The sequence below is a fragment of the Bubalus bubalis genome, chromosome 4 (genome assembly GCF_019923935.1).
Source record: "Bubalus bubalis isolate 160015118507 breed Murrah chromosome 4, NDDB_SH_1, whole genome shotgun sequence".
NCBI lineage: Eukaryota > Metazoa > Chordata > Mammalia > Artiodactyla > Bovidae > Bubalus > Bubalus bubalis.
This window is the reverse complement of record NC_059160.1, coordinates 72,929,823-72,947,010: the sequence shown is the minus strand read 5'-3', so window position 1 is coordinate 72,947,010 and position 17,188 is coordinate 72,929,823. Positions and strand designations below refer to the sequence as shown.

At 44.2% G+C, this 17,188-nt stretch overlaps 1 protein-coding gene across 5 annotated transcripts in view; it reads left to right on the top strand.

Moving 5' to 3' along the window:
* The window catches only part of GRIP1 (glutamate receptor interacting protein 1), a 335,998-nt gene that overhangs the window by 316,420 nt on the left and 2,390 nt on the right, over positions 1-17,188 (top strand). For all 5 annotated transcript variants that reach the window (XM_025285057.3, XM_044941590.2, XM_044941589.2 and 2 more), the window contains one exon: positions 15,622-15,768. In XM_025285057.3, coding sequence (XP_025140842.1) covers positions 15,622-15,768 — 147 coding nt within the window. The remainder of the gene's footprint in view (positions 1-15,621; positions 15,769-17,188) is intronic.

Sequence of the window (17,188 nt, the reverse complement as noted above, 5' to 3'; positions counted from 1 at the left end):
CGGAAATACATATCTTATTTTCAATGTGACTCCTCACCAAATATTTGCAGTTGGTACTCAAGGTTAAATGAACTGTCAGGCCAAGGTTTGGCCACAACCTGCCAGTCATGAGTCACGTCACTTTTCTGAACCTCAGTTTGCTCACTTACCAAGAAAGGGGCTGGATCACTCATTATCACGAGAGAGTTCACAAATAGCGTTTCCCAGGTGAAGTCACCTTCAGTCTTACCTCAACTCTGCAGTGACAGAAACCCAGGAAATGAGAGCTCCTCAGAATCCTCACCTTAAGGATGATTCAGGCAGCCATTTTAGAGTCTCCACAGACGGAGTTGTACACTGGAATAACACCCTCTTTACAAAGAGAAATGGATGTGTATCACGTCAGTGTGGCAAGCATATTCTCTCCCTGTAAAACCAGGGGCAGCTAACAATCAATGTGGAATTGCAGAGTAAGGGTTGGAATTTAGGTTGTACATTTTATGTGAGCAATGACATCCAGCCCTGACAGCCCTTAAAATGGATTTTTCCCATCAGCTTCCCTTGTCTGTAATTTAAGACATACTTCTCAAAAATGTAAAAAACAAAATTATATACAAATGATTGGCTCATGTGGGAAAAAAAAAGTTTTTTACCTCAGGATAAAACAGTGGGATAAAAACATTTGTGCAAAGGGAAGATAAAGAAAATAATATATATATGTATCAGTCCAAGGAGGGGGAGAAAAAGAATGTCAGAATAAGATTTCCTAGTTAAAATGAAAGCTGCTCAATGACTTACAGTGAAATACAAGCAAAGCCTTTGAGCTTATCTCTTCTAAGGGACAGAGCTCTATTTGCATCCTATCACTTCTCATCAAGTTGCCGTCCTCTTTTACAGAGGCTGAGCTCTGAGCCATAGAAATGCTAAGTCAAACAGAGGTGCGGTACCTTAGACTCAGATGACCCTTAGGCGGGCTTGTTAGGCAGTGTTCCAGTGTGCCTGATTTCCCAGTCTTTGATCTCTCATTTCTGTCAAGGACCCACCACCATCCCTCTTCAGAAATGCTAATAACTTCCCTTAAGTCTAGCCCTGGCCTGGGGATCATTCTTCCTCTTCTGATGGCTTTGCTTGTCTCTGCTGTGATCAAATGCGTTTATTAATAGATTATATTCTGTTATCTACGGAATGTTCACTTACAAATGAGGAGACTCCCTGAGGGTCACTGTGTTTCTCTCCAGGTCCTTGGAAAGAAGCCTGCTGAAGCTCTTCATCCACCATCCTTCTGCTCCATTGCATGTCTGTTGAGGTCTGGGAGGGCTGCAGTGAGGATCACATTGATAGTGGTTTAGCCTAGAGCTGCTCTCTTTCTTCCCCTTAGATGAAGCACAAAGTTCGTTCTTATTCGAGGACCTTTGTAGTGCCAAACCACAGCCTTCCTTGGGATGAGGAAATTACACGAGCACTGTTCGTGCTCAATGCAGTGAAAGTTTGGCAGGTTGTAACTTGGCCAACAAAGGTCCATCTACTCAAAGCTATGGTTTTTCCAGGAGTCATGTATGGATATGAGTTCAGTTCAGTTCAGTTCAGTTCAGTCGCTCAGTAGTGTCCGACTCTTTGCGACCCCATGAACCGCAGAACGCCAGGCCTTCCTGTCCATCACCAACTTCCAGAGTTTACCCAAACTCATGTCCACTGAGTCGGTGATGCCATCCAGCCGTCTCATCCTCTGTCGTCCCCTTCTCCTGCCCTCAATCTTTCCCAGCATCAGGGTCTTTTCCAGTGAGTCAGTTCTTCGCATGAGGTGGCCAAAGTATTGGAGTTTCAGCTTCAACATCAGTCCTTCCAATGAACACCCAGGACTGATTTCCTTTAGAATGGACTGGTTGCATCTCCTTGCAGTCCAAGGGACTCTCAAGAGTCTTCCCCAACACCACAGTTCAAAAGCATCAATTCTTCAGCGCTCAGCTTTCTTTATAGTCCAACTCTCACATCCATACACGACTACTGGAAAAACCATAGCCTTGACTAGACGGGTCTTTGCCAACAAAGTAATGTCTCTGCTTTTTAACATGCTGTCTAGATCGGTCATAATTTTCCTTCCAAGGAGTAAGCGTCTCTTAATTTCATGGCTGCAGTCACCATCTGCAGTGATTTTGGAACCCAAAAAAATAAAGTCTGTCACTGTTTCCACTGTTTCTCCATCTATTTCCCATTGAAATGATGGGACCAGATGCCATGATCTTCGTTTTCTGAATGTTGAGTTTTAAGCCAACTTTTTCATTCTCCTTTCACCTTCATCAAGAGGCTCTTTAGTTCTTCTTCACTTTCTGCCATAAGGGTGGTGTCATCTGCATATCTGAGGTTATTGGGATTTCTCCCAGCAATCTTGATTCCAGCTGGTGCTTCTTCCAGCCCAGCGTTTCTCATGATGTAATCAGCATATAAGTTAAATAAGCAGGGTGACAATATACAGCCTTGACGTACTCCTTTTCCTATGTGGAACCAGTCTGTTGTTCCATGTCCAGTTCTAACTGTTGCTTCCTGACCTGCATATAGGTTTCTCAAGAGGCAGGTCAGGTAGTCTGGTATTACCATCTCTTTCAGAATTTTCCACAGTTTATTGTGATCCATACAGTCAAAGGCTTTGGCATAGTCAATAAAGCAGAAATAGATGATTTTTCTGGAATTCTCTTGCTTTTTCTATGATCCAGCAGATGTTGGCAATTTGATCTCTGGTTCCTCTGCCTTTTCTAAAACCAGCTTGACCATCTGGAAGTTCACGGTTCACATATTGCTGAAGCCTGGCTTGGAGAATTTTGAGCATTCCTTTACTAGTGTGTGAGATGAGTGCAATTGTGTGGTAGTTTGAGCATTCTTTGGCATTGCCTTTCTTTGGGATTGGAGTGAAAACTGACCTTTTCCAGTCCTTGGCCACTGCTGAGAGTTGGACTATAAAGAAAGCTGAGTGCTGAAGAATTGATGCTTTTGAACCATGGTGTTGGAGAATACTCTTGAGGGTCCCTTGGACTGCAAGGAGATCTAACCAGTCCATCCTAAAGGAAATCAGTCCTGAATATTCATTGGAAGCACTGACGCTGCAGCTGAAACTCCAATACTTTGGCCACCTCATGCGAAGAACTAACTCATTGGAAAAGACCCAGATGCTGGGAAAGATTGAAGGCAGGAGGAGAAGGGGACGACAGAGGATGAGATGGTTGGCTGGCATTACCGACTCAATGGACCTAAGTTTGAGTAAACTCTGGAAGTTGGTGATGGACAGGGAGGCCTGGTGTGCTGCAGTCCATGGGGTCTAAAACAGTGGGACACGACTGAGCGACTGAACTGAACTGAATGAGTTGCTTTTTAGATGCACTTAAGGATGGGGGTTGATTGCCAGTGGAGCCAGCCCTGTGATTAGAAGTTTGGAGGTTTCAGTCCCACCGCCGACCTCCAGGGAGAGAGTTTGCAGGTGAAATCAATCACCAACGGCCAATGGCTTAAACAGTCATTCCTGTGTAGTGAAGTTTCTGTAAAGCCCCAAAAGGATGGGTCTCCAGGAGCTTCCAGGTTGGTAACCACATGGGACGTGGGGACGGGGTTGGGGAGGGTTGCAATCAGAGCCTGAAGGGAACATAGAGGTTTTGCAACCTTTCCACAAAACCTTCCCCAAAGTATCTCTTCCATCTGGCGTTCCTGAATTATACCATTTTATAATAAACTGGTGATCTGGTAAGTTTTGTGAGCCACTCTGGTAAATTACTCAAACCCAAGGAGGAGGCTGCTGGAACCTCTGAGATACAGCCGGTTGGGCAAAAGTATGAGTGACGACCTGGGTCTGAAGACCATTGTCTGAAATGGTGGGGTAGGGGTGGGGTAATGTTGTAGGATGGAACCCTTAACCTGTGGGATCCAACATGGCCTCCATGTGGAAAATTTCAGAATTGAGTTGAACTGTAGGACACCCATCTAATGTTGCAGAGTTGTTTGGTGGTGTGGGGAACCCCCTACCCTCAACATACGCAACGACATTTTGCCCACATGGGTCTGTAGGTTATGGAGGTCGGTGAGCTGCTGGTGGAACTGAGAACTGGGAACTTGAGTTGAGAGCTGGAGGGGAGCCAAGCCAGAGTGCACCTAGGAGCCAGAGAGCAGGGGCGGATGTGGGGAGGGCCAGCAGACCGTCCTGAGTTGACATGCTGGAACGGTCTTTGGTCAAGCTTGGCTGACTTGGTGCTGGCTGGGCAAGTGGGAAGGCCCAGGCGCAGAGCTGATGGTAACTAGCTGGAAAATCCATACTTTATTATTTTCTTCCAGCCCCACTGGTAGTATAGGATTGTCCTCAAAGTCGATTCATGCCGTGAATTGTCAAGTTTAAAGGAACAGGGCTACCCCAGTGGTGTCTGGAAGAATAAACCCAAGTACCCGGTGGTTTGTGGGCAAACTGGAACCGTCTCTGATAAGCAGGTATTGGCTTGGTCCTTAAAGGCCATCAAGCAAAGGGCTGAGCCACAGGGAGGCTGCCAGGGCATAGGAACTGCTTCTGGGGTGGCTATCACTCACCATGACATGGTCAAGACACTAGACACACTTGCCCTTAAAATCCAAGTGCAGAGACCTGGCTCTGCTGCTAAGGCTTTTCACAGGACTCAAAACTGAAAACACAAGCACTACGTTTCTTTGCCTCGAGGACATTATTCAGACCTGCAGATGAACTTGCTGAGAAATACCAATGAAAGCTCAACCTGAATTATGGTGCACCTCCTGTTACGGCTTTTGTTCTCAGGAGGGTTAGAGGTAGTTGCAGCATGTGTTGACAAGTGGTTACAATTGAAGTGAGTTTTGTAGAACTGTATCCTTACCCAGAGTGTTGTTTCAAGAGGCTCGTTGGCCCTTTTGGAACAGAAAAATCTAGCATTGTGTTCATAATCCAGATTCCCCCAAGGTAGCCTGGCACAGAATAGAGACCTTACAAGAAAAATCTTGATTTTCTTGGGTGAGGGTGGAGAACGAAGAGCTGGAGCGTGAAGAGCTGGAGCAGCTGGGAGCAGTTTGCATAGATGCTGGGGGAAAACCACAGAAGAGCTCTGATGAGAAGAAGTACAGCAGACGTGATAAACTATTCATCTTTAGTTTGTTGGGCAGTTGGAAATGGATAAAACTGCCTGACCAGCTAGGAGAGTATGTGTCAAGAAAAAAAAAAATCATGATTCAGTGGAAGGAACACAGCAGATGAGGTCAGATACTCTAATACTGAAATCCTCAGGCTTACTGTATTCCACCTGGACAAGTCCATTCGTCGAGTTCAAAGGTCAGTGTCCTCGTTAGTGGGAAAGGCATGCTTCTGCCACACAGAGTTGCTGGGAGATCAAAGCAATCATATACCAGAAAGTGCCTGGTTAAGTGGTTCATCTGTGGGGGGCGGGAAATGCAACTCAAACCTTGGAATTCTTAGAATTATTTTTGGACAGGAAATACATCAGAAGTAACCACTACCCTCTGCAGCTAAGCAGGAGAGCAGCAGCCACATGGCACAATTTATTGCAGCTGATTTTGAGACCAGCCGGCTGAGAGTCCTATTTGTGTGAATTATTGATTCCTGGAGTCTTACCTCTGTATCATTTTAAAGCTTCATTTTGTTGTTTTGCTACTTCTAAGAGAATCATAGAACTGGCTATTAAAATTCAGTCTCCTCTAACCTTAGGAAATCTTTCTAGAGAAACAGATTACTTTCAGATTTAAACCATATATTAGTCTCTCATCCTGAGGAGTTTGCCATAGAGATACATCAAGTCTAAAGTTCCGGAGAGCCAAGCCTCTTAGCCAGCGACTTTGACTTTACAGTTAATGAGCTAATCTGCTAACCTGGCACTAGTCGGCATCCATCTCTACTGTTGTGGTTAGTGTATCCCCACTGCCTGGTGTTGGCAGTGTTTTGTGACACTTACCCTTTTACCCCTTCTGGGTTCGATACTGTGGAGCAAACACCCGAGACTCACAGGCCAGTTGAGCAATGAAGAACTTGACTATTTAATCTAGGTCTGCAACAAATGTTCCCCCTTGCAGGGATTCCAGTTCACTGTGTTGAGAAACATGTCTCAGAGCTAAGACAGAGTGGGCTTCCTAATGTCCACTGCAAACACAGGCTTTGTGACTCCTATTCAGATATGACTGAAGAGTGTGGCGAGGCTTGCAGAGAAAACGCCAGCCCACGGAGCAACCAGCCAGAGGGCCCACAGGACTGCTCTCCAAGCCTATACATAATTACTAGTGCAACAGAGATAACTAAGATGTGCCACTATCCCCCGTAGGTGCTGCTTGTCCGGGGAGAGAACATGACTCGGAACAAAAGTGGGAAGGGAGAAGAAGGGCGATAAATCCCACCGACAGAGCCAAAGAGGGGTGCAAAAGCTGGGACCTGGGGTAGAGACATTTCATACACTAGTAAACAGAGTCCCAAGAGTAACAGACTGTCACCAAGCATGTTAGATGTTTGTGACCTCCGCCCCCTCCTCCTTCACACCCATCTCCCCCTATTCCTCCCCTTCCTACCTTCGATGAAAGAACATGAGGATGAAACGGCCTAGAAATAAACCTGAAGTGTTTCTTCCACTCGAGGCAGGAAGTATCCATGGTGAGTCCATGAGGTGCCTGTGTGCTCAGTGGCTTCAGTCGTGTCTGACTCTGGGCGATCCCATGGACTGTAGCCTACCAGGCTCTTCTGTCCGTGGGATTCTCCAGGAAGGAATACTGAAGTGGGTTGCCATGCCCTCCTCCAGGGGATCTTCCCTACAAAGGGATTGAACCCCTGTCTCCTGCATTGCAGGTGGATTCTCTATTGCTGAGCCACCAGGAAGCTCGAGTCTATGATCAGTTCAGTTCAGTCGCGGTTGTGGCTGACTCTTTGTGACCCCATAGACTGCAGCACACCAGGCTTCCCTGTCCATCATCAACTCCTGGAGCTTGCTCAAACCCCATTGTTTGAGTTTGCTCAAACTCAAGGGACCCCATGTCCACTGAGTCAGCGATGCCATCCAACCATCTCATCCTCTGTCGTCCCCTTCTCCTCATGGTCTCAATCTTTCCCAGCATCAGGGTCTTTTCCAGTGAGCCAGTTCTTCACAAAACGTGGCCAAAGTAGTAGAGTTTCAGCTTCAGCATCAGTCCTTCCAATGAATATTCAGGACTTATTTCTTTTAGGATTGACTGGTTTGACCTCCTTGCAGTCCAAGGGACTCTCAAGAGTCTTCTCCAACACCAGAGTTCAAAAGCATCAATTCTTTGACACTCAGCTTTCTTTATGGTCCAACTCTCACATCCATACATGACTACTTAGAAAAAAATGATAGATTTGACTCTACAAACCTTTGTCGACAAAATAATGTCTCTGCTTTTAAATATCTGTCTAGGTTTGTCATAGCTTTTCTTCCAAGGAGTGTCTTTTAATTTCATGGCTGCAGTCACCATCTGCAGTGATTTTGGAGCCCCCCAAAATAAAGTCTGTCACTGTTTCCATTGTTTCTCCATCTATTTGTCATGAAGTGATGGGATTGGATGCCATAATCTTCGTTTTTTGAATGTTGAGTTTTAAGCCAGCTTTTTCATTCTCTTTCACCTTCATCAAGCAGCTCTTTAGTTCTTTGCTTTCTGCCATAAGGGTGGTGTCATCTGCATATCTGAGGTTGTTGATATTTCTCCTGGCAATCTTGAAACCAGCTTGTGCTTCATCCAGCCAGCATTTCGCATGAGGTACTCTGCATATAAGTTAAATAAGCAGGGTGACAATATACAGCCTTGACATACTCTTTTCTCAATTTGGAACCAGCCTGTTGTTCCATGTCTGGTGTTCTAACTGTTGCTTCTATTAGTCTGTGATATCTTGTGCCAAAAAGCAGAGAAGTTATCAGAGCAAGTGGGTCATATAATGATATCAACACGACATCAACATGAAGGACTCCACTTGGCCAAAAATGAGGAAACTTTAGCTTGCAAAAGAATGTTGCTGTTGATTGTAACACATTATATATAAAAGGACCTATAGATTCATATTGATAATGTACTTTTAAAAGGTCATTCCCCTCCCCACTGGAAAAAACCTCCTTGGGACACCACTGGAAATATTTAGTCCACTAATTCCCTATTTTAAAAATGAAAGGAAAGAATTGGCATTCATTTTGCCTTTCTTGTACAAACTGTATGATCTACTCCACAAACTTGGTAGAAAAAGTAGCATCCGGTTTGCTTTTTAATCTACTCACACAAGTCCCACAGCCTTATTAGCAAGAAGTCCTGCATCTCAAGTTGGAGAACCCTACATTCCACCCTGGAGCTTCCCAGATGGTGCTCATAGTAAAGAACCCGCCTACCAAAGCAGGAGACATAAGAGACGCAGGTTCAGTCCCTGGATGGGGAAGATCCACTGGAGGAGGGCATGGCAACCCACTCTAGTATTCTTGCCTGGAGAATCCCGTGGTCAGAGGAGCCTGGTGGGCTACGGTCCATGAGGGTGCAAAGAGTCAGACACGACTGAAGCAATTTAGCACACACATCCCATCCTACTCCCTGTACAAGACTGGGGCTTCCTCATCTCAAAGGGAGGGCAGACAGACCTGGCTCCAATGTCATAGGTGCTCTCCCTCTCATGGCCACATGATGTCACTGTGGAGCTTTGTCCTGCCGGGTCCCAGCCACCCTGCAGCTTTGTGCCTTGCTCATTTCCAGCATGGCCCTGGGGGCCATGGAGGCAGGGCGTGGCCTGACTCTCAGAATTAAATCCCTCTCCATTCACACACACAGCACATCATGGCCAGTTCTGACTAGTTTCCAAACTCAACCACATGGTATGTCAGAACCAGTCACTTCATCTATTCAACAAAATACTAGCTCTACAATGTAGCAGGTACCATTTAAGGAGTTTGGGATATATCAGTAAACGAAACAAGTTCCTTGCCCCCCTCAAGGAACTTGGGGGTGAACATCTCCCGCATCTCCCCTCAGGCCTTTATCTGAGCCCAGGTTACCAACAAAAACATATCCTCCCTTCCTGATGACTTTGGCTTTGGGTGAGGGGATGTTCTCTCATTCATGGATCATTCTCTCCCCATGGATCATCTGACCCACTCCTGTATTCTTGCTTGGGTAATCGCACAGACAGAGGAGCCTCATGGACTACAGTCCTTGGGGCCACAAGAGTCAGGACACGACTTGGCAACTGAGCATGCATGCATCATTAAGGTACGTGTCAAATGTGGGGACTGGACTTTGCTAATACACGCACCTCTTTATAGTCAGGTAGGACTTTCTGATAGTATAAGTGAGTGCCACGAAAGTGATCCTTCCACTAATATCAGGTCTTAAAACTTCACATACACTACTTCATTTAAAATTGTGTTTCTTACCTATCTAGCACATCATAAGGTCCAGGTGAACCTACAATGTGCTAGGTACTATTTGAAGGGCTGAGGATATAGCAGTGAAAAAAAAGATATAGCAATAAAGCACACCCATCATGAGTTTACTGTCCAGTGATGATATCTGACTTGACCCTAACAATCCTGCAAGATGGGTAAGAAACACAATTTTAAATGAAGTAGTATTAGTCCCCTCATTTCCTTTTCAGAACATGCACTAGCCCCTCTGGTGTGTGAAGTACCATGGAGAGCAAATTTCAGTGTGCTCAGAACTTGGCAGACAGCAGTTCAGAGTGGGGTTCAAGACTTTGCATTTTCACACCATTCTGAGAGATGGCGATGCATCTCTTCAGGACCAACCACCCTTTAACTGGCAAGACAGGGCTGTTTTTCCTTCTCATAAAGCAAAGATGTAACAAAATTCTGGCCCCTTTCCTTCTAGTGTATTGTGGGAAATAGGCAGGTGGGGTGAGATGTTGGTATACCCTATTTCATAGGACCTAAGATACCCCTGCCTATAAAACATGGCCTGATTTTAGAGAACTGAAAACATGAAGGAAAAAAAAAACAACCAGTACATCTTAGAATCTATGAAATAAGGCACTTGAGTAGCATTAGAATATAATAGTTGAGTGGCTGGAGTCAGACAGACGTGCCCCCACTATTCAGTACCTCTGTGACTGTGGGCGAGCTTGAATTTCCTCACCTCCAATATGGCAGAAACCACCAAGGCTGCCTGGTGATTAGGCTTGACCCAGCCAGCTTGATATTTTAGTTCTCTGCCCAGTGACATAAAAATCCACAAATGACCACTTTGCATTTCCTTCAACAGTCCATACCTCTCTGAAGTTAAATAACTGGGTATAGAAGAATAATACTCTCCTGCTTGGAGAGTATTAATCTTCACATTTTGCCCTATATAGCTCTAAATTGTTTTACTCCTTTGCAAGAATGTATTTTGGGTATGATGTGTGTTAAAAGAAATATACATTTTAAAATGTGCTCAGTCGCTCAGGCATGCCAAATTCTTTGCAATCCCATAGACTGTAGCCCACCTGACTGTTCTGTTCATGAAATTTTTCAGACGAGAATCCTGGGGTGGGTTGCCATTTCCTCTTCCAGGCATTTTAAAATAATCAAGAGTTAAAAAGCAAACCCCAATCATTGCTTGATATGTGCATTGGTTGTTGCAGAGGGTGTGCAGCAAACCTTACTAAAAAAAGCTGTCACGTTGTTAAATGAGTGTGACTTGCTGAGCGCATTGGCTGGTGTCCAGCACAGTGGGTCTCAGTGGACATGACACATGAATGTGTTTCCCTCTGGAAGGCAACCTCTTCTCTCTCTGCCCCCCTCTCACTGCTGTTTCTCAGCACTTGGAACCGTGCTTAGAACATGGAAAGACTCAGTACACATTTGTGAACATGTGACCCTCAGACTATCCCTTGTGGGTGGTCAGAAGGAGGCCTGGGGGGTGGGGAAAACTTTAGCTGGTGGCACTGGCCTTAATGCAGGGGGAACAGGCTGAGGCCCAGAGCTGAGAAGGGTGAATGGCTGGAATTGCGAAACCAGACCCAAGGAAGGGAGTGAGGGAGCTACTCAAGCCGGGCCCCAGGGGAGGGTGTTCCTTAAAGGAGTACTTCTAGGTCTTCTAAGACTTCTTAAAGCTCAACATTCAGAAAACGAAGATCATGGCATCCGGTCCCATCACTTCATGGCAGATAGATGGGGAAACAGTGGAAACAGTGTCAGACTCTATTTTTCTGGGCTCCAAAATCACTGCAGATGGTGATTGTAGCCATGAAATTAAAAGACGCTTACTCCTTGGCAGGAAAGTTATGACCAACCTAGATAGCATATTCAAAAGCAGCGACATTACTTTGCCAACAAAGGTTCATCTAGTCAAGGCTATGGTTTTTCCTGTGGTCATGTATGGATGTGAGAGTTGGACTGTGAAGAAGGCTGAGCGCCGAAGAATTGATGCTTTTGAACTGTGGTGTTGGAGAAGACTCTTGAGAGTCCCTTGGACTGCAAGGAGATCCAACTAGTCCATTCTGAAGGAGATCAGCCCTGGAATTTCTTTGGAAGGAATGATGCTGAAGCTGAAACTCCAGTACTTTGGCCACCTCATGCAAAGAGTTGACTCATTGGAAAAGACTCTGATGCTAGGAGGGATTGGGGGCAAGAGGAGAAGGGGACGACAGGATGAGATGGCTGGATGGCATCACTGACTTGATGGACGTGAGTCTCAGTGAACTCCGGGAGTTGGTGATGGACAGGGAGGCCTGGCGTGCTGTGATTCATGGGGTCGCAAAGAGTCGGACACAACTGAGCAACTGATCTGATCTGATCTGATCTGATATTGTACTGGTGTTTTTCTGACTTACTTCACTCTGTATAATAGGCTCCAGTTTCATCCACCTCATTAGAACTGATTCAAATGTATTCTTTTTAATGGCTGAGTAATACTCCATTGTGTATATGTACCACAGCTTTCTTATCCATTCGTCTGCTGATGGACATCTAGGTTGCTTCCCTGTCCTGGCTATTGTAAACAGTGCTGCGATGAACATTGGGGTACACATGTCTCTTTCAATTCTGGTTTCCTCGGTGTGTATGCCCAGCAGTGGGATTGCTGGGTCATATGGCAGTTCTAGTTTTCAGTTTTTTAAGGAATCTCCACACTGTTCTCCATAGTGGCTGTACTAGTTTGCATTCCCACCAACAGTGTAAGAGGGTTCCTTTTTCTCTGCACCCTCTCTAGCATTTATGGTTTGTAGACTTTTGGATAGCAGCCATTCTGACTGGCATGAGATAGTACCTCACTGTGGTTTTGATTTGCATTTCTCTGATAATGAGTGATGTTGAGCATCTTTTCATGTGTTTGCTAGCCATCTGTATGTCTTCTTTGGAGAAATGTCTGTTTAGTTCTTTGACCCATTTTTTGATTGGGTCATTTATTTTTCTGGAATTGAGCTGCATGAGCTGCTTGTATATTTTTGAGATTAATTCTTTGTCAGTTGCTTCATTTGCTATTATTTTCTCCCATTCTGAAGGCTGTCTTTTCACCTTGCTTATAGTTTCCTTTGTTGTGCAAAAGCTTTTAAGTTTAATTAGGTCCCATTTGTTTATTTTTGCTTTTATTTCCATTCCTCGGGGAGGTGGGTCGTAGAGGATCCTGCTGTGATTTATGTTAGAGAGTGTTTTGCCTATGTTTTCCTCCCAAGCTTGTTTTAACTATTTTTGGTCTTTTGTGTTTCCATACAAATTAAAAAGTTTTTCTTCTAGTTCTGTGAAAAATGCCATTGGTAATTTGATAAGAATCGTATTAAATTGGTAGATTGCCTTGGGTACTGTGGTCATTTTCACAATATTGATTCCTCCAAGCCAAGAACATGGTATATCTTTTCATCTATTTGTGTCCTCCTCAGTTTCTTTGATCAGTGTCTTGTAGTTTTCAGAGTACAGGTTTTTTGCCTCCATGGGTAAGTTTATTCTTAGGTATTTTATTCCTTTTTGATGTGATGGTAAATGGGATTGTTTCCTTAATATCTCTTTCTGATAGTTCATTGTTAGTATACAAAAATAAAACAGATTTCTCTATGTTAATTTTGAATCCTGCAATTTTATCAAAGTCATTGATGAGCTCTTGTACTTTTCTAATGTCATTTTTAGGATTTTTCTATGTATATCACATGCAAACAGTGAGTTTTACTTTTTCCTTTCCAGTTGGGATTCCCTTTTTCTTCTCTGATTGCTAGGACTTCCAAAACTATGTTGAATAAAAGTGGCAAGAGTAGGCATCCTTGTTTTGTTCCTGTTCTCAGAGGGAATGCTGTTAGCTTTTCAACATTGAATATGATGTTAGCCGTGGGTTTGTCATATATTGCTTTTATTATGTTGAGGTAGGGCCCATCTATGCCCATTTTCTGAAGACTTTTAAAATCATAAATGGATGTTGAATTTTATTTCTAAGTTTTTTTCTTTGAATGTTGAATTTTTATCAAAAGTGTTTCTGTGCCTGCTGAGATGATCATATGCTTTTTATCCTTTGGTAATGTAATGTCACATTGATTGATTTGTGGATACTGAAAAATCCTTCCATCCCTGGGATAAATCCCACTTGATCATGGTGTATGATCCTTTTAGTGTATTGAGTTTGCCAATATTTTGTTGATAATTTTCTGCATCTATGTTCACCAGTGATATCTGCCTGTATTTTTCTTTTTTTGTGATATCTTTGTCTGGTTTTGGTATCAGGGTGATGGTGGCCTCACAGGATGTGTTTGGAATTGTTTATTCCTCTGTAATTTTTTGGAATAGTTTCAGAAGAATAGGTGTTAACTATTCTTCAAATGTCTGTTATTAATTCCTTCTAGTGTATTTTTCATTCTAGTTATTGTATACTTCATCTGCTGGGTTGTTCTTTGTATTTTCTAGTTGTTTACTGAAAACTTCTAACTTCTCACTCTGTGCATCTATTCTGCTCCCAAGTTCTTTGATCATCTTTAAGATCATTACTCTGAACTCTTTCTCAGATAGATCATCTTTCTCCACTTCATTTAGTTCTTCTCCTGGAATTTTATTCCTTGATCTAAAACACAATCTTCTGCCACCTCATTTTGTCTCAGTTGCTGTTTGTATCTTTATGTCTATTGCAGATTAATTATATCTCTCAACCTTGGACAAGTGGCCCTCTGTAGGAGACGTCCTATGCGTCCCAGCCGTGTACTCCCCTTTCATCACTGAAGCTAAATGCTCTAGGGGTTCCCCCTAAGAGGGCTCCAAGGGTCCTTCTTTGTGGTGGGCTGATCATGCAGGCAGTCTAGTAGGCTTGGTTGGTTGACATGCCCTGCCCTATGCAGATGCTGCTAGCTCTGTTTAGTTGGGCCAGGTTACCAGTTGGTCGATTGTGCAACCCTGGGAGGCCTTGGAGGTGGTGCTGGCTCGCTGGTGGGCAGATACAGGGTCCCAAAGACTCGGGCTGCTTCCCACCTACTTGAAAGGTTGTTGTTGAATCACACGAATACACCGGGATTCTTGGCCCCCGGAGGAGAAGAATTCAATCCGGGGCCAGAGACGAGGCTTGATCGCTCAGAGCTTTTGTGTAATAAAGTTTCATTAAAGTATAAAGGAGATAGAGAAAGCTTCTGACATAGGCATCAGAAGGGGGCAGAAAGAGTATCCCCCTGCTAGTCTTCAGCTGGATGTTATATAGTCACTAGCAGTCTGTTAATGAAAGAAAGGAATGTCTTAAAATTTAGAATGGCACCAAATGGTTTATCTTGGGCCATAAAATAATTAAGTTGAATCTTAAAGAAGGGCAGACCACCATACAAATAGTTTCATTTACATAGATTAGGGGAACAATATCTGAGTATAACATACTGGTTTGTCAAGTAGGTTTTGGGCCAAGAGGCGGAACCCACTTGGAGACAGTGTTTGGGGTAAAGGCGTAGTACATTAGCATAGCTTTCTACTCTGCCATCTTGGCCTCTCTCCCTTTCACAATATTTTTTGCCTACAGTACTGAAGCACTGATTAGAATACCAGAGAAGATACAATGATGGGCTTCCTGGCTCTTGCTTAGAGGCAGAGAATATGCTGAGCACTGTACCCAGCACAGTGCCAGGCATGGTGAGCAGGAACGAAAGGTCTTTGGCTTAGTCCTAATATCCAGCTGCAAAGGGCTAACCCTGGCTTCTCCCAACACCTGGGGTTGCTCCAGAACAGAGACAAGAACATGCCCCTGAGAAATTCTCACCTGTATACACCTGATGATTGCAAGTTTTAAAAAAAACCTCTCCAGCATGTCTCCTCCTTTTCCAGTTCTGAGTGGGACTTTGGAAATTCCAAGGATGTTCTTGAAGAATAGAAAAATCTTCATAATTGTGTGTGTGTGTGTGTGTGTGTGTGTGTGTGTGCTATGCTCAGTCATGGCTGCTGCTTTGCGACCCCATGGACTGTAGCCTGCCAGGCTCCTCTGTCCATGTTGTTTTCCAGGCAATAGAGTGGGTTGCCATTTCCTCCTCCGAGGACCTTCCTGACCCAGGGATTGAACCCAAGTCTCCTGCATTGGCAGGTGGATTCTTTACCACTAGTGCCAAGACTGGGGAGGGAGGGGGGGAGCTGCCTAATCTCTTACTGAAATTAGTTTGAAAAGATACTTCGTCCTCAACCTACCTAAATACCGCCCCCCTGCCCCGCTGCCCCCGCCTCACATTTTCTCACCTTCCAGGTGACCCTGTACAAGGGCTCTGACATGGAGGACTTCGGATTCAGTGTAGCAGATGGCTTGCTGGAGAAAGGAGTCTATGTCAAAAATATTCGCCCAGCTGGGCCAGGAGATCTTGGTGGCCTAAAGCCCTACGATAGGCTCTTACAGGTAAGACCTCAGATGAAATTTTATCTAACTCTTTAAAGTCTTATTTGACCAGTGCTCACACATCCTCCTTTGCCTCAAGACCAGATCAGAGGCCCTCCTAGAGACCATAGACACTTCTTCCCTTAGTAGAATTTACCAGTTACTGAAACAGCGTGTTTCCCTGAATACATTCCCCGGCAGATTCTAAACTTGAGAACAGGCATGTGTGCGTGCTGTTGCTTCATGTCAGTCTCTCTGCAACCCTGTGGACTACAGCCCACCAGGCTCCTCTGTCCATGGGATCCTCCAGGCAAGAAAACTGGGGTGGACTGCCGTGCTGGTACCTTATTCTCCCATTTCCCATTTTGCAGTGTTTGATATCTCATCTCACGCAGTATCTAAAATCCAAAAGCTGAACCGTATTTACTTAATGGAGTAATATCATGATCAGGTTTGGTTTTACTGAGGAAAGCAAATTCCTGGATCTTATGTCCAGTTTTCAGGAAGAGCATTTTGCAGGAACAGGAGAAGGGTTGCCATCAGTCTTGAACGTGTATTCAAATAGAATGAGTTTGTCCCTAAATAGCTGACTTTCAAAGCATGAGGGTGCTCTGCTGGTTGGCTTTGACACATGTTCACCAAAGCAAGTTTACACTGATTCATTAGACCGTTTTAAAACCAATTCTGATGATCTTTTTACTATGGCAATATAACAATTAGACTTGTCCTAAGAATATGGAACAGTTTCGTTTTCCATAGATACTCTAGTATTTGTTGAGTAAATAACAATGGACAAATGATTTGACCTCTATAAATTAGAGATGTACCTACTTTTGTGGAAGATGAGGCTATAAAAGCAGACTGGACTCAGAATTGTGAAGGGCATTGAATGCCAAGCTTTTAAGACTTTATTCTGGAGGTATATTAATTTCTTAAGCAGAATGACATATTTCATAATTCAGAAAGACAGTACAATTATGTCATAGGTGGACTGCTGTAGGGTGAAGAAGGGGAGGATCACAGGAAAGGAGACCAGGAGGTAAGGGTAAGATACTTGTACCAGACCCAAGCCTTTAATGCCTCTGTGCATCCTGGTGGAGCAGTCTGTAAGGCAGCTTACAGTTGCATTTGTTGCTTAAGAGAGATGTTAGAGCCAAAACTAAAGATTTGGGATACTGAACACATGGATTTGGATAAAGTTGCCTCGGGTGGATTTCTAGTAAGAAAGAGAACTGACGATAGTCAGACATGACTTAGCAACTAAACAACAATACAATATAATGGTCAGGTCCCAAACTGAGAAGATGCGAGAGAGAATGAAAAGTCAAGGAATGGAAGGAAGCAGCATGGAGATGATTTTTAAACTTGGGGTGGGGGTGGGAAAAATAAGGAAACATGAAAGAAGATGAGCACATGTACAAGCTCAGAAGGGGGCGGGATC